This window comes from Eumetopias jubatus, unplaced genomic scaffold (genome assembly GCF_037043125.1).
Source record: "Eumetopias jubatus isolate StellerSeaLion01/CBP00866 unplaced genomic scaffold, mEumJub1_p1.0 scaffold_1, whole genome shotgun sequence".
Taxonomy (NCBI): domain Eukaryota; kingdom Metazoa; phylum Chordata; class Mammalia; order Carnivora; family Otariidae; genus Eumetopias; species Eumetopias jubatus.
The window spans coordinates 93062704-93086256 of record NW_028274807.1 but is presented as its reverse complement, the minus strand read 5'-3'; the positions used below and the strand labels follow the sequence as shown (position 1 = coordinate 93086256).

The following is a 23553-nucleotide window of genomic DNA, read 5'->3' as shown; positions in this document are numbered from 1 at the left end:
CTAATTACAGAAGTCTCATAAAATATGCGTTTCAACTGGACCTTGTTAACATTTCTACTTCTACTTCATATTTAAGAAAACTAAGTTAAAGGGTCAAAGCCTTTGCTTTGCTATAAATAACCATCTCAGATTCAGAGTAAACAACATCAAGATAAAAACTACAATGGAGACGGTAGGTTATTTTTAATTAGCAAAAGCCTAAGTCATAAAATGAAAGATAGATGGTCTATTTCTTATACACTGAAGGCTCATACACACGCAATGCTATCTACATAGATTTTTTAGAGTATAAAGCACTCGACCAGACCACTTTCCTCTCTGTATTTCCAAATATCCTGATGGCTTTTCAGGTTTCACGACAGGTTCGTTTCCGTTTTTTGTTCATTTGTTTGTTTGTTTGTTTGTTCACTGGCCCCAGGAAGAACAGAGAGATCGACGCAAAGAGGGTCTGGTAGAAAAGTTACTAAAATATCTCAACCTGTAAACATGGCACTATGGTTTATAGAGAAAGCCCTCATGCATTCTTATTTTAATCAAAATATTTCACTAGTTTACTTTTTTAAACCTCCGGGGCTATCTTTTCCTTTGTGCCCAGAATAAGGATATATTCTCCCCGAAAGCTAAAAGATTCTGTGGGTAGAAGTTTATTTTTAGCTCCCTCTACTACTCATCAAGGATGATAATATGAGGATAATATTTCAGACTGCAATATATGATTTTTTTGGATTCATAAATGCCTATTAGCATTGCCAATGAGGGGAATGTTGTCAACAAACACTCCAAATCAATCATGCTACAGATGAATTCTACCAACTCTAGGGTGAGAAATACAAAGGCTATGATAACCTGAAGATAAATAGCCATGTGAGCCAAACAACCTGCCATGCACAGAAGGGGGCCGTTTTGGGTTCAGGTTCTCCGGAAAGCGGACGCCAAGGCTGCACTAAACAAATGAGAATAGTTCCAGGGGAAATTTCTGCCTGAAAGGCAGTGGGGAGGGGGCCAGGGCAGGTTGGCGGAGCTGTCACATTGCTCTGCAAGTCTGATTGGAGTGAAAGCGAGAGGCAGACAAGGTAGGTGGAAGTGTGCTAGACTGTCCTGCCGCCTGAGGAAACCAAGCGGTGGAACTGAGGAGTGAGAGATGCTTATGAAGGCATCTCCTGTCTTTGAGAAAGAGGTCTGCCTTGGGCACCTGGGTGGCTCAGTCGTTAAGCGTCTGCCTTCAGCTCAGGTCAAGATCTCAGGGTCCTGGGATCGAGTCCCACATCGGGCTCCTTGCTCGGCAGGAAGCCTGCTTCTCCCTCTCCCACTGCCCCCCCCTGCTTGTGTTTCCTCTCTCACTGTGTCTCTGTCAAATAAATAAAATCTTAAAAAAAAAAAAGGTCTGCCTTATATCCCTGCCACGCTAGGACCCTGAATAGGAGGTGGGATGGGGTGGGGTGGGGTGGGATGGGGTGGGGTGGGGTGGGGTGGGATGGGGTGGGGTGGGGTGGGGTGGGGTGGGGGCGGGGCTTGGGGGCTGCTGCTGCAGCCAGACCCTTGGTGAGCTGCGCTTTCCTGCAGGAAGTCCGCAGAGCCCATGGTCATGGCCAGCACGCGCCTGGCGGAGGCGCTCGGCAGCACCCACGCTCCAGAGCGCAAGACATTTCCTTCCCCGGATGGCCGGAGCCCTGGCCGCTCCGCCTCCCACCTAAAAATCTAAACAGCAGTATTATATTAGGGGTGAGAGCAACCGAGTACAAGAGTTTGCGTAAGTCGCGCACTGAGAATCAGTTCTGGAATTTTGTTAAGTTGGGAGTTTACAGACTTTGTGGGTTGGCCCCAGTTTTGCATTAGGTAAAGAGCAGTTCAAGAATAAACGACGCGTGGAATCTGTCAAACCAGATCCCCTAAATTCCTTTCCCTTTTCTTTCTTTTTTCCTCTAAACACGGGATCCTCACACGGCTCTGAAATGAATGGGTTCTGGTTGAACTAAGGTGACTTTGCTTTCTAAATATGCCAGCTCGAACCCACACCGGGCTCGGCGAAGCAGAAGGAAAGCTACCCTGGCACGGGCAAGAAGGCTCGGCACCTGCAGAGAGCAGCCCAGCAACAGATCTCACCCAGAGGAAGGTACTTACGGGGAGCACCTTCTGCCATCTCGATAGCGGTGATTCCCAAAGACCACAGGTCACTCTGAAAGAGACGAAGGCACACACACACATGCATAAATGCAGGCAACAAAGAATAATTTGCTTCGCGGGTAACTGCTCCACAACTCCCTGTAGGAAAGCCATTCCTTTACAAACCTGTTTCACCCATGAAGTTTAAAAGCAGGGGCAGCCTTTTATTTTTATTTTTTTCTTTTCATGGGTAACGTCTTTCATGGTATGATCTGACACATGGTGGGTTTTCAGTAAATATGTGAAAAATGAATATGAGGTTTTAAAAATTAATTGATCACCAAAATTTATCTATGGATCGAACCATACGAAACTGGTATGATTGGACTGTTTTTAACACTTTTATTCAGGTATAATTATCATATAATTAACTGCTTATTTTTAAAGTGTATCATTTGGCAAGTTTTGAGACGTATGCACCTGTGAAAGCATCACCACAATCAACATTGTAAATATATCCAGCACCCCCAAAAGGTTGCACTTGTTCCTTTGCAGTCTCCCCTTCTGCCCTCCCCTCCTACCCAGTTCCTGCTCCGAGGCAACCACCGATCTGCTTTCTGTCCCTATGGATTAGTTTGCATCTTCTGCAGTTTTATAGACATCAAATCATTCCATTTCTTTCACGAACATAATGGATTGAGGTCCAGCCTTGTTGCAGTGTGTAGTAGGACTTCATTCCTTTTTACTGACGACTGCTGTCCACCGTATGGATATACTTACTACACTTTGTTTATCCATTCACTTGTGGATGGACATTTGGAGTGTTTCCAGTCGGAGCTACAGCAAATAAAGCTGCTACAGACGTTCATGTACAAGTCTTTGTATGGACATATGCTTTCATTTCTTTTATGTAAACACCAAGGAGTGGAATGGCTGAATCATATAGTAGATGCATATTTAGTGGATTGCCTTGACCTACAAAGACAGCGATTTCAGATTGTTTAACCAAATAAGATGAGGACAGGGAAACTTTTGGGTGGTGGCATTCACTGATATATCTCCAGTGCCCAGGACAGAGCCAGGCACCATGGGAGGTGCTTGATATGTTTGCTGAATGAATGAACAATATCGCCTATCTTGTAAGGAGACAATATGTAAAACAGAGAGCCTGTACCCTTATATTCTTTCTTATGGTAAGACTGACTTTTACGTTGTTGTCAGAATTTTCTAGACCACTGCCTTTACCCCTGCCTGTGCAATCTGCGGCTGCAACAGTATGCTTCTCTTCCACTCTGCGTGTATGACTGAGTTGTCCCTAAGTATTGCACCGGAGGGAGCAAATCAAAAGAAGGGAGAAACCAGGTTAGGAAACCCCAGAAGAGAGGCTTGATGCTTCAATGCCCCAGCAGATTGGTAAGGACACACAATGTGGAATTTGGTTCAATCCTGATGAAGACTTTCATCCTCCTTTCATTTTCAATATATCCAGAATTTTGCATGGTATTCCAAATTCTGTCCTGTAACCTCACGCAGATTACAGAAATCAAAGTTAAGTTTCCTTGCTATTCCCATCAAACAAATGTCAAGACCACAAGAAAGGAGATACACCTAGAAAAGGGACTATGAAACCCATGCTGAGCCATTACCCAGAACTAAACTTCTCAGTATCCTGTGAGTGACACCCAGCCCTGTTCAGTATTTGGACAGAGACCCACACATACATGGAGGGGGCTTTCTGCAGGGGGGTCTAGCCTCTTGCCTGGAGTGTCATATCTACTTTAGAGTAGGTGGCCAGGGCACACACTAACCCTGTACTAGGACCAAGGGGAGATTCTTTTAATTCATGAGCCTATCAGTCTATTCACATGATACACATTCTCAGTTCAACTTGGGATAATAACACACCTGCATGATACCATTGTTCTCAGATCCCAAGTCACTTCTCTGCATGGAACACAACTCAAGAAGGCAACTTTTACCCTTTCTCTTTGTTATATTTCAAGATATATTCCTCTTGTCATTACACACACACACACGCGCACACACACACACAGTTTGCACAGCCCAGCAAGTGACTGAGTTTTCCTGCGGACTCCTGGCCTTGCTTAGGGAGGCCCCTCTGCAGCTAATGGAGAAGGGCCAGGCCACTATTACAGGCTGACCCAGGAGCAGTAACTGGTAGAGCAGGAAACACAGGTCTCCCGTACCTGGGGTTTTAGGGTTGATTAACACAGGCAGTCATTTGAGAACATGACAAAAACACTGAGTCACTTATGGTGCAGTAGGCATTAAACAGGAAACACAGCAGGAATTGTCTGGATATGGTGGGCTGTGCTATTTTGATAGGATTTCAATATCTCTAGGACTTGGTGGTTCTACCATTTTCCCTCCATCTCCAGAAATCGAGTGTTCCTGTCATATGCAATGAGGTGCTAATATAGAGGTGGTGGCCAGGCTCTCTGTCCCTAAGGGCCACAGCAGGGTCAAATTTAGGTGGCCTTCAACTCCTGGAAGTTTGAACTGGTCTGAAAGCCAACTGAAGGCCAACACTTCCATAAGGAAATGACAGGGCTGGGGTGAGAAGAGCTCCAGGCCAGTCCTCAGATGGGGAAAAACTGCACAGAAAATTCAGGCAAACGTCTGCCTCCGAGTCCTTGCTCTAGCTTATCCCTTCTGCTTGCAGCCACGACCCTAATGGTGTGCTGGCTGACGCCCTCCTCTCCGTAATAAAGTCTTTGCTCAGATGCCATGTTCTCATTGCAGACCCCTGAATGTCTCCCCTGGCCCTACCAGACCCTGTTCTCTTTCCCACTTTGGTCCCCCAGAGAACGAATCACCTTCTCACATCTGTGTAATTTACTCATCCCTAATCTATAATGTGTTGTGTTTACTGTTTGTGTCCCCTGCCCCCAACGCACACAGACTAGATAGAACATAAGGTCCACAAGGGCAGGGATCTTTGTTTTGTTACCTGGTATATTCCAAGTACCTAGAGCAGCATCCAGCACATACTATAGGCACTTAAGAATAATCGTTGAATGAATGAACAGATCAAAGACCCATGACGGGAAGGAGCAAAACTTGTGTCTTAAGATTGTTAGACTCCTTGTAGGGCATCTCCAACCTTCCATTTCACAGACAAGGGGAAAGGACGTCCCCAAGACCACAGAGCAACTCAGCACCGGGTTTGGAGCAGAGCTGGGTCTCCGGCCTCCCGGGCCACTTCTCTTTTAACTGTCATCATGACATAAAAACCTGAGTATTCATCTTTTAAATAAAACCTATGAGGGGCCCATAAAAGAATTGTTCCAAATTCCTAATTCATTTACAGGTAACTGAAGGTGCCAGAGCCGCAATGAAGGTGCTGAGATTCAGCAAGGCACCCCAAAAGCCAGTGCTAGGAAACTGGCCTCCACTTCACAGAGGCAGCATGAATAGTCTTTGAAGTCAGATGGGCCTGGATTCAAAGCCAGGTTCCTAACTACCTGCAGAACACTGCTCAGAGCTTAGCTTCCTCAGTGTACAACAGAGCTAACTGCAACATGCACGCACACAGGTCTGCTGCCTGGCACAGTCTCGGGCGCACAGTGAGCTCCAGCATAGGAATCTTCTTCTTCTCTACTGTTAGGTGGGACTGCCTGTGCTTGCCCAATACAGTCTTCTATGTGTCCCCTCTCTCTGGTTGTGGCAGACCTTGTTTGTTGGCTAACCGCACAGGCATTCTCAGAGTGTAGGAAAACTAAGCTTGTTTATCCAGACTTCCCTGCAGCTAAGGAGGGCAGGTAAGGACAGGTCGTAGTTCTGGCCAATAAAACACAGGCGAACATCCTCCGGGAGCTTCAGGGAAAGCTTTTGTTTTTCCTGATACAAGGGACAAATACAGCTGGTGTCTTGACAACTCTTTCCCACTTCTTAGTGCCTTGAATAAAAACATGATATCCAGAGTTACAGCATCCATCTTGCAACCATGAGGCAATAAGTCAATAAGTTAATTATGACAGGGCGGAATGGTAGGAACCTGGGTTTTGAATACATCAATGAGCCACTATACCAACCTGGACAGCCTGCCTCTAGATTTCTGATGATGTAAGAGACATAAGAACAGCCAGAAGCGTTCTTAGTGGTAATATGTATACAGCAATAATTTGAGGGAACATATTCCAACAGTAGGAAAATGGAGAGGCCCCAGTTGTTAGGTGATCCTGGTTTTACCCCACCGGAAGCAGGAAAAGTCAGTGAAGAGAGAGGTTTCTCTTATTCAGGACACATCATCTCACTTCCCCTCTGAGGCAGCTTCCCTGCCCAAACCCCAAAACAACCCCTTCAAACCAAAGGTCACACCATCCCAAGTCCTTTGTACCCCCTGTCACATGACCAGGCCAGAAATTGCTGCTTCTTTAAGCCCTCATTTGATATCACCATTAGGATTATATATATATATATATCCCCCACCCCGGGTTCTCCTCTTTTCCAAAAGGAACATTTATATTCCTGGCCATATATACCCAGAGCTGCTTGTAAGCTATGCTTAACTGCCTATGCTAGACAGCAATAAACGTCCTTGACGGGACTTGTTTTAAGCCTTTGGATACATTAGCAAGTCCCAAAGACACTTCAGAACTTAAATATGGGAGAAAATGTTCCAATTACAACTGGCAAGACAGATCACAGGAGATGAGAAAGGGAAGAGGGAGGAACAAGATGGGGAGAGAGTCAGGGAGAGATAAGTTTCCTTTGTGGCCACGGTGTGCCTCATTTTGGCAGGAGCTGGGTAATTCATTATTCCAGAGGCGCTATGCAGCCTGGCCTGTGGCATGATTAATAGCCCAGTCCTGTGTGCATTACAAATGGAACAGAGACAAATTCTAGCGCCTCTGAGAAGGCAGAGGTGAGCACGCAGCTTCTGGCTGGTGGGGCGGCGGGGGGGGGGGGTCAGCTGGCACGCAGGCCACTTGAACACAGGAAAGAGCATTCCTTTTGGGGCTGGGCTGCCCAACCCGTGAAGAAAAGGACACTTGCAGATGGCTCAACCAATCACACATGGAAAGAGAGGGTTATGGAGGCACAGTAAAGAGCCCCCCTCCCCTCCGTGTGCATGAAAAGGCAGAAAGAGCTCACGCTAGACAGACAGACAGACCTAGATTTGACTCTCAGCTCTGACAACTAGCTTGCAAGCCACTTAACTCCTCGGAGCCCATTTCCTCACCTAGAATGTGGAGAGAACACTGTCTTGCAGGGTTAATACCAGAACTCAATAAGGTGATATATACACTCAAACACACACAGTGCTTAACACCAGGCGGTGCAAATAGTGGGTATTTCACAAACACTGGCATCGTTATCACTGGCTGGCAGGGCAGTCAGGACACCAGGGTCAGGGACGGGGGCAGTGAGCTCTGTCACTTCATGGCTCTCAAAGAAGTCACCGAGATGATGCGGGCAGCTTACAGGAAGCCAAAGGAAAGGGCACGTCCTGCCTCCTCCAATCTCGCGGTCTCCCCTTCCTGGCAGAGCCTCATAGGAAGCCAGATGGACAGGCAGAAATGCGGTTCGCTGAGTGCTGGTGCCATTATCCCAAAGCAGAGGGTAGCAAGGTAGTCTAGACTTGACAGACAATAGCGTAATAGCAGGCATGACCAGGATGGTGGACTCTACCAAGTCTCACGGACCAGAAAACAGCCTTCTGTTGTGACTTACTGTTATTCTCTCTGTGGAAATGTTCCAGCTGGAAAAAGGAAATTATATTTATTGGGTGTGGGCCCTAAGAGAAGCACCTTAACCTAGAGGTAGAAGTTATAGAGAAGCAGATTCTGGCTCAACATAAGCAGACAACTAAAGGTGTGTAAGACAAATATGAGGTTTGGCTCATATGATGTTGTTGGCTTTTTTAGGTAAAAAAAAAAAAAAAAAAAAGGCCCCAAATAGCAGTAACTTCCTATGACACACAAACACTAAATATCAACTATCGTATGTTGAGTAGCTACCAAGTGTTAGGCACTGAATTCATTCCTCTGTATACGTTAGCTCACTTTATTCTAATGCAACCTTGTAATATATGATTTATTATTCCCATTTCATAGAGGCTCGAGAAGATTTAAATACATTCCCCAGGTAACAAAGCAAGCAAGAGGCAAAGTCTACATTTTAAACCAGTCCTGTCTGACTTCGAAAACTTCACTCTGATTCACTAGCCCATACACTTATATTCTGCATTCTATACAAAGAGCCAAGGTGGAGAGTCACTTAGGGTCACTGAGGATGTTCAAGCACGGGCCGTGATTAATAATTCCATTTCCCACGTAAAACGAGCTAAGAGCAGGAATCTTCAGTGCCTCGTTCATCTACATCTGTTATCTGACCCAAGGGGAAACGTTAGAATAGCTTTATTACCTTCAGCTGGGGATGTGCAGGAGGGGACCGAGGGGGTACTGCTGTGTCTCACCGAGGACTCTTAAGTGGATGGGAACACAGAGCCACAAGGAATGTGTTTAATAGCAGGTTCAGCTTCTTACCGGTGATAATAACATGGTATCTCTATCACCCTTCCCTCCTTCTGAATAAGGCGGGGGGCGGTGGGGGGGGGGCTTGTTTGACTCTCAGTAGACAGAGGCCAGGCCTTCTTGAGGATGTAAATCTCATTCTGCAATCTGAAACCTGTCCTCTCGCATCATACCCTGTATGAATCTTGCTGACGCCCGACTAGTCGAGATTTCTCCTTCCATCCTGCCTGATTAAAGCCAATTATGTGTAACACGGGAGCATGAGTGCTCTTTCTACAGCCCGAGGACAACACTCACCACCCAAGCCTGGAGGAGACACCTATGGCTGCAAATGATCCACGGCACCTGTGCGCAAAGTCTCATAAGCAGAGTCGAGGTGACTAATACACAACGTTAGTGCAGGTCGGGACAGAGGATGGGGGAGTTGGGGGGGGTGAGGGGCTATGCCATTTTACCAGGCTTCCTTACTTTACTAATTTAATATTTAAAAAAAGGTCAGCTTATTGGGGGGGACAGGACAGAAAAATATGTAAAATAAAAAATATATATATATAAATATAAAAACACATAAAATAAAAATTTGAAGCTGTCCACTCCCACCCAGGAGGGGCGAGTAAGACTAGACCATGTGTACTGTATATACTGTGAGCTGCCCTTAGAGTCTAACACTCTATCCTGGGATCTGTCCTGCTTCAGCACGCACGCTGCCGCATGGCTTAAAGGGCTGCACCGTATTCCACTGGCCAGATGCTCTTGGCCTTAGTCCACCAGTTCCCTATTGCTGAGAATTTGGCTGCAGAGAACTTTCATTAGTGAGTAGTTCCATTAAAGCAATAGATACATAGGACTATAAAACAGTTGACAACTCCCATCCGAATGGGAACTCAAATTTCAAAAAAATAGCAATTTAAACAGCTTAGGAATTTTGAACAGTTTTATTAATTTTAAACCTTTTGAATGCTTGTTATTAAATGAGAAAGCGCCCATTATTGCCCCCACATACTTATCAGGAAAATGAAACCTTTCCTTTTCTTTGAAGTGTTTTGACAGAATTTCTGAAAACAAGAAATGAAGGGCCTCTAGGGGAAAGTGAACACACCAGGCATATGAGATTCTGGTGCTCCTCCTTAGGAGAGGGGTTATTTTCAATCAGGTACTTACCATGCCTGGTAGGTATCAGACAAAACCAGATTGCACTGAAAAGCATAAGCTCTTCAGACTATCTTCCTACAGAGGCCTTTCTTTTATTGAATTACGGTAGTTTTTAGAAAAATCTATAGCAGTCTTTGAAAAGATCTTAAATAGTAGACATCTCAAGATATCTCAAATAGTAGCTGATAATCAATAATAAATCAAATAATAAAACAAAACTATATTCTTCTCTTATGTTGGTCTTTATTTTCAAGGAAGGGCTTCTGTCAAATCTAACAAAGCCTGGTGGCTTTCTAGTCATCTTTTATTGCAAACATACCCCTTAGGTGGCAAGTATCTACAACACACGAGAGCGCAAAGTGTTGACATACGTTTCTGAGGCTGGGAAATACGCTGGGTCAAATGGACGCACGGTACCAAACACCTAAACTTGGACGGGGTTGCAAATGAACTTTATGTGTCAGAAACTGCATGTACAGATGCAGCTTGGCTCACTCTTTACATGTGGTGGGTATTTAATAAATATGGGCTGAGTGAATGAAGAAATGGTTTCAAAAGGCAACATATTGTCAAGTTGTCTCATGGTGACAGCCCACATTCCTAAGAATGGTGAGCAGAAAAAAGGATGAAATCTGGTGCCAAGAAAGAAGTGGAAAGATTATATTTCCAGAATCGCTGCCTCTCTGGTCCACTGTAAAAGCGTGAAGCGGTTGAAATAAATCTTCAAAGAACACTCAAACCTTCCTATCTGCCCAGTCTTCCTAATTCACCCTTTCGTCCTGCCCATTCTTGTACCCATGACAATGACTGGTGAGGCTCATATTCTTGCCATGGCTTCTTCCTCCTCTCGTACCACCCGCACTCACAGCAATCCTAATAAAATAATTTTCACTAAGGTCTAAATGACTAATATAGCGAAACTTTCTCTCTTCAGGATTCAAGACACAGAAATTAATCTTCAGTTTATTAAAGTCTCAGGATACTTGTATAGTCACATGGACCTTCCAGTACCTCTGAAATCACCCTGTGCAGCATGATGCCCCCCGCCCCCATGGTTACTCATACACCAGGGTTTGTCCACACCTAGAATTATGCGTTGGGCTCCAAATTCTTTCAATGATCCCAAACTATATTCCTTAGCCTTAATCTGAGGAAGGAGGACCAAGATATCTGTATGATTCTAAGCTTTGGCTTTGCCAGAAGGAAGTCAGTCCTCTTTTATGTTATTGAAAACAACTAAGTCACAGGGACCTATTTTATGTCACCGAAAAGAAGTTGCACATATAGTAGAGGCACTCAGAATCGTTAGAAGGCTAAACCAAGGGTAAAAGTTTGAAACACCCTGATTATCCACAGTATGTTATAAAGCAGTCAGAAATATCTGTGGCCCAGAAGCAAACTAGTTAGCACTTGCTAAGTATAACTATTGTTTGAAGAATTACTTATAGCCAATTACGATACACATATCTGGTCTGGGACATATATTTTGTAGGGGCTCCTCTGAAGGGATCTGCAAATTAAATTATTTAAATATGCTTATCATTAGTTTAAATAAATGACATTTATTTTGGCGAGATTAATTTTTAACTCAGCAGCTGTTTTCAGACAGACTGTTGTCAGGTTATTACGGTGACTAACTTTGAGAGAAGGAAGACATTTACAGGAGATTATTTTGGTTTTAGACTTTCAGCTTACATTTCTCCAAAGAGGCCAATCATTTTGTCAATGCCCTAAGCTACTGGGTCCCAAAGACACTGCAATGTTTGCATCTTTGTGACCTGATTTCAATAATAACCCCACATGTGGAGAACTAAAAATGTTCTTTAAAAGAGAAATTCTTCAAATATACTGTTCGGAAGCTGTTTTGTGGGTAAGTTGGAGATTTATATAGGAGTACATCATAGAGGAGCAGGGTAATATATTGGTAATATTCTGAAAAGAGAGTTGGAAGATGTGGGTTCGAGTCCCAACTCTGAGAAGCCCAGTAACTTGGTGTGCACTTGCAAAGGCCTCTGGCCTCAATTTCCTATCTGCAAGAGGAGGGCAAGTGGGGGTGACCACTAAAATCCTTTGGTGAAAAGTCCATGCACCTGTGAAACCAGCCTAGGTAGTATCAGATTTTGCCCAAGGTTGTGCCGTGGTCTATATAAAGACCACAGCATATCTCTTCATCTATTGCACTGAAAACCCACAGTTCCTACATCCCATTTGCCTCCAATTTTAACGTCTCAACTTTCAGCCACAATTCATAACAATGTCACCTGACATTACAGCTATCAATGGGATAGTAACCCCAAATTATGTTTGATTACTGGCTAGCAGAATGGAATAGAAGGGGGCTTCCTGGAGAAGGGGACAACTGTCACCATCTACTTAAACACTGCTTTGAATTTATTAGCAAATTGCCAGTTTATCATACAAAGTAACAAGCTACAAATCAAATTTCAATGAAACAGCATGATAGGCTACAGAAATACCATGAAGTAGCTACCAACAACCTGTTTCATTTGCTCTCATTGAAAAGGAACTTCAATAATTAAACTTTGAGCAATGGAGAAATGAGGAAGTCTATTTTTAATCAGAAAAAGATGACCCAAGACAACAGATTGGCTTTTTTTAAACATAAAAAGCTCTCAGAATATATATATATATATATATATATATATATATAAAAATTGCCAGTTTTTAGCAAACTGGCAATTTGCTAAAAATCTAAACTATAATCAAAATAGAAATTTGTTATCTATTTTTAAGTTTTTATTTAAATGCCAGTTAGTTAACATATAGTGTAATATTAGTCTCAGGTGTATAATATAGTGACTCAACCCTTCCATAAGAAATCTATTTTCTAGTAAGAAACAAGAGTAAGTTCAAGAGAATATAGAAAACGGTTTCAACATTTTTTACGAAGAGGCAATCAGATAAAACGGGTGAATTCATGGAAAAGATTCTCACTTGAGTGTCTTATCATTTTAAATTCAAATAATGTTTTTCAGTTCTCCCTTTGGATTACATAAATCATAGGCCCAAAGGCACATGAGAATTCTCCCACTGCAAGACTCAGGACGAGACGTGAGTCAATGAAGACATATGAAGAGAAAATGAAGAAGTCATACCTTGAAATCGTATGTGGCGTCTGGGTTTTCGTCACAGGCAATGACTTCTGGTGCCATCCAGTAAGGGGTCCCGATGAAGGTATTTCTCCTGCCCACTGTTCGATCGAGCTGGGCACTAACGCCAAAGTCCACTATTTAAAAGAAGACAAATGAATAAAGTCTATGATCCTTATATGGTAATAAAACGAATGTGCATTTTTTTTTTACTGTGGCAAAATAAATATACCACAAAATTTATAATTTTAATCATTTTTAAGTCTACAGTTCTGTGTCACTGAATACATTCACATTGTTGTGCAAGTATCACCACCATCCGACTCCAGAACATTTTCATCTTCCCAACCTGAAACTCTGTACTCATTTAAACAAAAACTCCCCATTCTCCCCTCTCCCCAGCCCCTGACAAGCACCGTTCTACTTTCTGTCTCTATAAATCTGGACTACTACAGGTACCGGAGTCATACAGTATTTGTCTTTGTGTGACTGGCTTATTTCACTTAGCATAATGTCCTCAAGGGTCATCCATGTTGGAGCATGGGTCAGAATTTCCTAACTTTTTAAGGCTCAGTAATATTCCATTGTATGTAAGTGCCATGTTGTGTTTACCCACTCATCTGTTGGTGGCCAACTTGGGTTCCTTCTTCCTTTTAGCTATTCTGAATGTCTATTTTTAAAGTGCATGTATAAATGGATAAAGTGTACCAATGAGGAAAGTCCAAAATGTTGTATTTGGTTAGGCCAAGGGTCCGTAGGGGACAAACACAGGTGTTAAATCAAAAGCCCGCTTGTTTACCATAAAAGATAATACTTAGGGGATACAAAGAAAGTGGTTAAGAGCCAAGTTTCTAGAGTCAGACTGCCTAAGTTTGCATCCCAATTCTGCCACTTACTAGTGATGTGACCTGGGGCTAGCAGATCAACTTCTTTAAGCTTCAGTTTCCAAATTTGTAAAATGAGGGTGATGATATTTACATAGAGTTGCTGTGATGTAAGTGTTGTGTACAGGGCCTGACATAATATTCTCTCAACAAGTGACTGTTAATTAGTAATGAATGACTATTCTGAGGATAGATTATCTAGGCAGTCCATACAAACATGTGTATACACACACACACACACACACACACACACGCACACACACACACAAACGCCTCCCCTAAGTAATGTATGCTTTTGTTTTAAAAGGGAATATTCATGGGGCGCCTGGATGGCTCAGTCGTTAAGCCTCTGCCTTCGGCTCAGGTCATGATCCCAGGGTCCTGGGATCGAGCCCCGCATCGGGCTCCCTGCTCAGCGGGAAGCCTGCTTCTCCCTCTCCCACTCCCCCTGCTTGTGTTCCCTCTCTCGCTGTGTCTCTCTCTGTCAAATAAATAAAATCTTAAAAAAAATAAATAAATAAAGGAATATTCATGAGATGAAAGTTTGGCCCCAAATGCTGAGAAAAAAATGGAAATTATATATTTTAACAAAAAGGCAAGAACAAATGTTTGGGATATAAACATAGGACGTATTTCAATCTCTTTGGAAATAAACAATCATATGGCCAATAACTCCTTTCTACATGACAAACTGCATATCCTAGGGATAGCTGTCAATTCATGCTTTTACTCATAGACACCAAGCAGGTGGAGATTACGGAGCATGTGGAGATTCTCTACCTTATCTGGACAGTCCAGCACCAAGGAAAAGGGTTCCCTCACTGATAACTCCAGCAAATGGAAGTAGGATAACCAGCATGCATACAAAATTGAATACTGAACACCCCTTTTGTACAGGTGCCCTAGGTAATAATGAAGTTGATGTAAATATAACTTAAAACATAAGGGAACATAGCAGGGATTCATTATTTTAAATATGTCTAACTGTGGATATTTTCAGTAAAAATGGGTCATTCTGTTATAGCAGCAACAAAGTCAACAAATGGTAAGATATAGGAAACCATTTCAAGGTCAGTCACTTCTAATCTAAAGGGTTTTTGCTTAAGAAAACCTCAATTATTTCTACGTATTAAGCAAATGGTTCTGTCTGCCATGTTGTACACCAGTTCACTCCTCAGGTGCTTTTAGAAAATGTTTTGAAACAGACAAACATTTTTCTTTTCATTCTTTAGTACAATGACCTCCAAATTCGTAGTGACAAATTTACCTTCACTAAAAACAAAATAAAACAACAACAACAAAACCAACCAGATGTTGAAATAATCCTATCAATTCCTTCAATTCCTAGGCTCACTGGATTCTGTTCTTACCTAGTTTAACTTCGGCATTCTCAGTCAGCAAGACATTCTGCCCTTTAATATCTCGATGAATCACTTTATGCTGGTGGAGATGACTCAGCCCCTGGAGTAACAAAGAGTTGAGAAGGGTTAACGGGAACATAAGCCAAGATGCAAATAAATTGTTTGGGTTGTCAATGATCCAAAAAAGATGCAAACTCACCCAGAGATACCTTTTTTTTTTTTTTGGTACTTTCACTAGCATACTCAGGTCTTCCACGTGTGTATAGTGCGGTTCTAAACTAGGCAATTGATCAATGGCAACTGACATACAGAAGCAGTCTTTGCAACACATGCTGCTGTATTAAGTGAACTGCTTGCATATCAGCTGTGATCTCATGTAGCACAGACCCATGAGGACAAGGATGTGGTTCTGGCATGCACGAGTTTTAGCTAACAGTACTATGAAAAGTGAGGACTGCCTGCCTTTGCTCGTTTGTAACAGGAATATCTAGTCTCTGTACAGAAAACTAACCTGATTTAACTAAGGCCCCCACTCTTTTTTTTTAAGCAATATTTGAATTCAAGAGTTAAAAGTTGCTCACTAAATTCTACTCCTGAAACCAATACTGCATTCTATGTTAACTCACTTGAATTTAAATAAAAACTTAGAAGAAAAAAAATAGTTAAAAGTTACATTATATCGTATAATTTTAGTTAAGCACAATAAAGTATTTTTTCAGACCAGACAAGAAATTTCCCATTGCCTTTAGCCAATGTGGCTCACGTTAAAAAAAGAAAACAACAGTTTCTATTTCCTTTGTTGGCATCCATAACTATCATCTTTAGTGCTTTATGATATTTATGACTTTGTGTTCATTGTATGAAACAATTATTTGGTGACATCCAAAACTGACTGTGTTCCATTTCTCCATGAATTACTCTCTCTTTGGCTTATTTGTGGTGTGAGTTCTGAAATCTATGGACTTGCTCTAAGGTAGTGATACGTTTCTCAAAGTATAACCTAAAAAAATCTCAAATTGGAGTCTTGAAGCAAATTATATTATGCTAACACTTGCTAATTAAGGTACTGTATACTCAAGTATGGTCATTTTGTTATTTATAATTTTCTATACTTTTAATTTTCCTCCATAATGAAAAAACCCTGGCATGGAAAGATGAAGTTGACACAAAAAGAAACAAAAATAATATCCAAATTATTTTGTTGAAAAAACTCAGCATAAGAATCTGGATGCCCAAAAAAGATCCATGTGTATATTCAGGAAGATCAGTAAACACAAACCATGTGAGAAATTGAACCACTGGTTTGGGTTTTAAAAAAATTACCTTTCCTCTCTAGTCAGTTCAGCTCAAGGTAGGCATCAAGCAGAGTAAAATGTATGGTTTTACAACATATTAACATCCCATGAATACTTAGAGGGACTGAAGATCCTCACACTCCTTCACTAGCAAAGCGGTTGGAAGCAGGTACAGGGCACATAAGTGAGCCAAACATTGTAGTTAATGATATCATATGATGCCTGGAGGGTTATCTCTGAAACTTCTTGTGATTGAATGTCCCTTCCAATGAGTCACCTTATCTCAAATGCCAGTATCTTTCGAGAAAATGTATTGGAAGAAAGAAGAAAACACTGTTTTCACACATTCTAATCAGGTACTGAGAGACAGTCATCAGGTGAAACATCCTGCTGCTTTCAGAACCCCAGACAGCCCATGGCTGATGCCCAGGGTTCCCCATCCAAGGTTCCCCAGCAGAGCAGAAAGCTATATTGCAGAACCAGCCCTGGAGGCCCAACGTATTTTTGGCCCCACTGGGTGGTCTGGATGCCTAAATAACCCTTTGTGCTTTCTCTAAATGAGTGAAATTCTAAGTCAGAAATTCAAATGAAGTTTACACAAAAGCACCTCAACACTCAAAAATAAATGTCAGATTTGAAGGAAAGGAGCAACCATACCTCCTTGTGTCCCGCTCAAAGTTTGTCTTGTGTTCTGTATCAGAAATCTTTTTGCCCACCCCAAGCCATGGAGGTTTTTTCCTATGTTTGCTCTTAAGAGCTTTATTTTCTGAATCTTTTACATTTATATCTCTTACCGAGCTGGAATTAATTTTTAGATATGGCATAAAGCAGGTATCAAGTTTCTTGTTTTCCCATGACTCTTCAATTGACCAAGCACTATTTACTGATAAGAGCACCCTTTCCCCATGTCCTGCAGTGCCCCTTTTGCCATAAATCAGGTGTCCAGATGAAGTGGGTCTATTTCTGGACTCTTGATTCTGTTCCCCTGGCCATTTGTCTATCTTGTGACAATTCCACTCTGTCTTATTTACTTAGTAGCTTTATAATAAGTCTCAATAACTGGCAGCATAAATCCTCCAGCTCTATTCTTCTTCTTCAAGATTGCCTTGGCTATTCTTGGCCCTTTGCATTTCCATATAATGTTTGAAAACTCAGCTCAACACCTCCCAAGATACCCTGCATTGTCACTTACTCGTAAGATCTCCCTGCAGATGTATGCGATCCACTCCTCCTTCAAGGTGTTACCTTTTGTGTTCTTGATCAGGTCAGTGACAGAGCCAGCGCCACAAAACTCCATCACCAACTGGCAAAGGAAGCAAACATGCCATTATTATAATTATACTTCACAGCTTCCACTGGGCTGAGTTAAGAAAGCATAAGTCATTCCAGTTGGCTGTTTTAGAATACCATTCCTGTAAAGAAGAAGTGATCATAAGACAGTGTAGAAAACATAAACTCATATCTTAATTTCTTTCCAAAGTGATGGAAAAGAGAGATGATTTTTAATTTTCCAACCTGAAAGTTATAATTGGAAATTGAGGGAAATCCCCATATTCTAAGTATTTTTAAAAATGAGGGCAGCTAGGTGGTTCAGATGTAGTTGAGAATATCTCTGTGTTTTTGTCCAGCAATTGATCTCATATTTCCTACAAAAGTGGATCATTCCCCTGTCTGAAAGAACTATGGTGTTCTAGGCAATTTGACGTTAGGACAATAAAGTATACACTGTTCATGCTATTGGTTTGTAAGTGGCACTGTAAGTTGTCAAGAGTGGAGACTATCTGTTTTTAATTAACTTTCAGCAAATGTTCCCAGGAGGTTAGACACATCAAATAAATTCAATAAACAATAAGCCTTAATTTAGCACCTTTCATCCAAAAAGCTTCAAGTTCTCTATAAATATAAACTCATTACAGCACTCACCAACTTTATCAAATAGGCAGAATATAATCATCTCCCTTATTTAATGGAGAAATAGAGACTAGAAGAGGAAAAGCAATTCATCTGATTTTACATCCATATTCTAGGTTTAGGAAACACATCCATTTCCTTACTTTCTTCTTTTTCTTCAAAAAAAAAAAAAAAAAGAAAGGTCTTCAACAAATGGCATCTTATTATTAAATACTTACATTTTTTCTTAATTATATGAAAAGAATTCAGAATAACTAGCAATCGATCTCTGACTAGACACTAGAAACAGAATTCAAACGGACCTATAATAAAATCACATTGATGGTTTTGACTTTGTCCAAATGTACATTCTTAACATCAACACCATGTATGCCTCGTAGAAACTCAGTAAAACTCCTGACATGAGTTTCATGAATGAGTTTCCAATGCCTTTGCCGACTGGCCTTACGATTGCACAAAGGGTAGGGAAACCCTACCATCTTCTCCAGAGTACCCGTAGAAGTAAAGAGACCTCTCAGGAGGTTTTGTAAGGAAATTTGAGACGTGCCACAATAGACCACATTGCAACCCAGAAGAGTTGTAAAATTATACGTGATAGTCAGGAAGCTATCAAAGAACAAATATGGGTCATGTTAGAAAGAACGCAAGAGTCACCTTGAAGAGGTTCTCACTGGCCAAAGATGGGATGATTTGAGCATCAATAAGAATAAGAATTGCGAGGGCTTGAAACACATTAAACTTACCTAAATGCATTAACAAACAGCCCTCAAAAAGAATATACCCGGCATTGGCTTACTTTGAGACTGGTAAATAGAGTGAAAGAATCAAGAATTTATACTACATTCTTAGACAAGTTTTAGCACTGGATAGTTAAGTAATTAAAAGGGGCAAATCTTCTCTTTATAAAATGCAGTCATTCCAGGTAATAAATGAAGAGGACATAATAGAATTAAAATATCACTATTTCATAGTCCCTGACAAACTAATGAATTTAAGCACTGATTATCAATGGCTGCTAGCATAAAAAACATAAGTGACCAGACAGTATTTGCCTCTCAATTATAATAAGAACATCACCTAAGAAGTAGCCTTGCCAAAAACAAACAACAAAAAACAAAACAAAAGAACCCTAGACTCTGATCAAGCGTTTAGTTCCAAACACCAGATTACAGAAAATTCAGAGGACTGAGGAACACGTTACCTCATGGGGATACAATCGAGAAAACCTAGAACAGGAAACTCCACAGGACAAATGACCCATTTGCTTCAACAAATAAATTGCAAAAAGGAAAAAAGGAGATGGGGGAGATATCTATAGACTTAAAAACATTTGCAAGGGATGCAACTTATCTGGATATGAGTTTTTTTCCCAAAGCTCTTAAAATTTTTGAGGCAATTAAAGCTTTGAATACATACTAGATATTTGATGATACTAAGGAAATATGAGGGTTTTTAAAAGTGTGATAATGGTACTGTAGTTATGTAAAAAAAGTTCTTATCTTTTAGTGAAACATGCTGAATGACTATGAATAAAATGACATGATGGTCTTTTCTATAAATGGTGCTGGGACAACTGGATATCCACATGTAAAAGAATAATGTTGAACCCTGACCTCACACCATACAAAAAATCATCTCAAAATGGATCAGAGACCTAAATATAAGAGCTAAAACTATAAAACTCTGAGGAGAGAACATAGGGGGAAATCTCCATGACCTTGGACTTGGCAATGGTTTCTTAGCTATGACAATTAAAGCACAGGCAACAAAAGAAAAACAGATAAGGTGGGTTACATTAAAATTAAAAACTTTTGTGCCTCAAAGGATGCAACTGGGAGAGTGAAAAGAAAACCAACTGAATGGGAAAAGTATTTGTAAATCATATATCCAGCAAGAGTCTAGTATCCAGAATATATAAAGGACACTTACAGATCAACAACAAACATATAAATAACATAATTTAAAAATGGGCAAAAGACTTGAATAGACATTTCTCCAAAGAAGATACACAAATAACCAACAATCACATGGACTGATGCCTAACATTAATAGTCATTAGGAAAAGTACAAATCAATGGGGTAACCAGGTGATGGGTATTAAGGAGGGCACATGATGTGATGAACACTGGGTGTTATAGGCAACTGATAAATTATTGAACACCACATCTGAAACTAATGATGTACCATATGTTGGCTAATTGAATTTAAATTAAAAAAAAGGAAAGTGTAAATCAAAATTACAGTAAGGTACCACTTTATACCCACTAGGATTGTTATAATTTTTTTTAAAAAAAGGCAGAAAATAACAAACGTTGGCAAGGATGTGGAGAAATTGGAACCCTTGTATACTGCTGGGGGGAATGTAAAATGTTGCAGTCACACAGAGTTCGATGGTTCCACAACAAGTTAACATAGAATTGCATTATGACCTAGCAATTCCACTTGTAGGCATATACTCAAAAGAATTGAAAATAAGTATTCAAACAAAAACTTGCATCCACATGTTCAAAACACCACTATTCACAATAGACAAAAGGTGGAAGTAACCAAAATGTCCACTATCAGATGAATAAACAGAATGTGGTATAGCCATATAACAGAGTATTATTCTGCTATGGAAAGGAATGACGTGCTGATGCCTGACACAACATGGTTGAATCTTGAAAACATTATACTCACTGAAAGAAGGACCAAAAAGGCTATGTATTGTATAAATCCATTTATATGAAATATAAAGCAGATGGGCGGTTGCCAGGCACTAGGGGGAGGGAGGAATGGTGCTGAATGGGTGCAGAGTTTCCTTTTGGGGTGATGAAAAATTCTGTAACTAGATAGTGGTAACAGTTGCACAATACTATGTACCTAATGCCACTGAATCATATATTTTAAAATGGTTAATATGCTAAATGTTATGTTATATATATTTTATCAGAATTTAGAAAAAGTGAGAGGATGAGTAGAAGGGAAGAAGTGGGTGAGCATGTGTTTGGGGCAGGACTGGTCAATGACGAATGGTTGCTGGGGCTAGTGTGGGGCACATGGGTGTCCATTATATTGTTCTCTTTACTATTGTGTATTTGAGGGATTCTCTATAACACAGAGTTAAAGAAAATCCCATTATGTAGCAAACCATGGTTCAATGGCAGCCGGGCAGACCAAAGGAACATCCTTGGGTAGAAAGAAAATATTTTCTCAAGTGAGCAAAATATGCTTGTGCCCCTTCTCAAATCCCATTTTGAAGAACACAGTGACCAGATCTCCTACGAATGCCTCCATTGCTTCTCTATCAGCTGGAGAATATGTCCCACCACTGAGCTCTATTAGGCCACATAATTATAGTTCCCGAGGAAAGCAGTGGAAGCCCAGTGGCTCCAGTCTTTTAAAATTAGATTGGACAAAATACTTTCAAATATTCAGTAGGAAACAATCCTGCTCTAGCCAGGCACTAATGTCAGTGATTTCTATAATTTGCTTCTCTATTCAGCTCCAGCTGAAGGCTGCTAAATTCTTTTCATCTCACTATGGAATGAAATGATTGATAAATTATGTAATGGGATTTAAAAAAAAAAGAGAGAGAGAGAGAAAGAAAGGAAGAAACCAGCATTTGCTAGCAACTGGTTCCTGCGGCTGCACAGCAACACTGATAATTACCGCCACCATGCAGCAGGGACCCTCCCTCACCACAAGTAACCTCATCACATTAATAAACAGAAACAGGGCTCAACATGCCAAGCCCAGCAGCGGTAAGTCAATAACTTCCCATCTCACAAGCAAGAAATAATGGATCATTAATATTCTCCCCAAAAGAAAGTTCTCAAAGAGTTGACACTGGGCCAACAATACTTGCTCACATTTACTGAGAATTTGCCATGTGCCAGGTGCTGGGCTCGGTGATTTGCAACTACTGTTTCATTAATTCTCCTTCCCCTCAATTCCCTTTTCCTTATTTACTTGGAAATGAAGCTTAGTTATGGTCTGCAGCCTTATCCAGAGTCTATGTAGCCATTAAGTAAGTAGAGCAGGGTTGAAAGCATGATGCTCTCTCAAGTACAAGCTATGTGACCATGGGCATGCGTGTTCTCTAACCACCCTGGGCTCAGCACCCCACCACCAGCACTATAAAATGCAAAATAAAATAAAATGTTTGATGCGAACATTAAGTGTGTCTATGAGTGTAAAACTGCTAGCAGTCCCAAATCTTAAACTATATTTATTACTTTTTATCTATTGTTCTGTTTGCACTTGAAAGAAAAAAAGCAACAAGGGAGAGTTTCCGACTTGAAAGAGGGTATCAATAGCTTCCCAAGATCCACTTCACTTGGATGGTGAAGAAATGGCTGACAGGTGCTTATATATTTTTTTAAAGATTTTATTTATTTATTTGGCAGAGAGAGACACAGTGAGAGAGGGAATATAAGCAGGGGGAGTGGGAGAGGGAGAAGCAGGCTTCCCGCCGAGCAAGGAGCCCGATGCGGGTCTCAATCCCAGGACCTTGGGATCATGACCTGAGCCAAAGGCAGACGCTTAACAACTGAGCCACCCAGGCGCCCCCGACAGGTGCTTATGAAGGGCATTGGGCACATGTGTTTCTAAAACCCCTATTAATAAAAGAGCACAAAGGACACATGTCCTTTTTTCAAGCTTGTATCTCATGGCAAGAAGAAACAGTGGTGCATTCCAGGACGTTGGATCTTTTTATTTGGAAGGCTGAAAAGGTGGAGGGAGAGGTTTAGAAGGAATGGTACATTTGAAATGCTCACTCAACACTACCTAAACAACTGGGTCAGAAAACAGGGTACACCTACGTGTAACTTGGGAAGACAGAAGGATGGCTGGGTTGAAGGTGAGGACAGAACCAAGCTCATGCAGGACAGGGGTTGGACCTAGACTTAGAACCGGAACCGTTCCACTGAGGAGATATTTAAGAAACAGCACAGTAGGGGTGCCTGGGTGGCTCAGTCAGTTAAGCGTCATGATCCCAGGGTCCTGGGATGGAGCCCTGCAGCAGGCTCTCTGCTCAGAGAGGAGCTTACTCCTCCCTCTCCCTCTGCCCCTTCTCCTGCTCGTTCTCTTTCTCTCTCTCTCTGTCTCTCTCTCAAATAAATAAATAAAATCTTTAAAAAAGAAAGGGAGAGAAAGAAACAGCACAGTGTAGTACAACCCAATTAAGAGGGAAACGGTTGCTTGACATGGTAGTTATTTCTATCTAAATTAAAGAGGTTAACTTAAAAACAAAG

At 41.3% G+C, this 23553-nt stretch overlaps 1 protein-coding gene across 2 annotated transcripts in view; it reads right to left on the bottom strand.

Moving 5' to 3' along the window:
- The window catches only part of TNIK (TRAF2 and NCK interacting kinase), a 382067-nt gene that overhangs the window by 107871 nt on the left and 250643 nt on the right, over nt 1-23553 (bottom strand). For both annotated transcript variants that reach the window (XM_028100807.2, XM_028100808.2), the window contains exons 5-8: nt 17598-17708; nt 15120-15210; nt 12872-13002; nt 2122-2176 (exon numbers count right to left, since the gene is read on the bottom strand). In XM_028100807.2, the coding sequence (XP_027956608.1) occupies nt 2122-2176; nt 12872-13002; nt 15120-15210; nt 17598-17708 (388 nt within the window). The remainder of the gene's footprint in view (nt 1-2121; nt 2177-12871; nt 13003-15119; nt 15211-17597; nt 17709-23553) is intronic.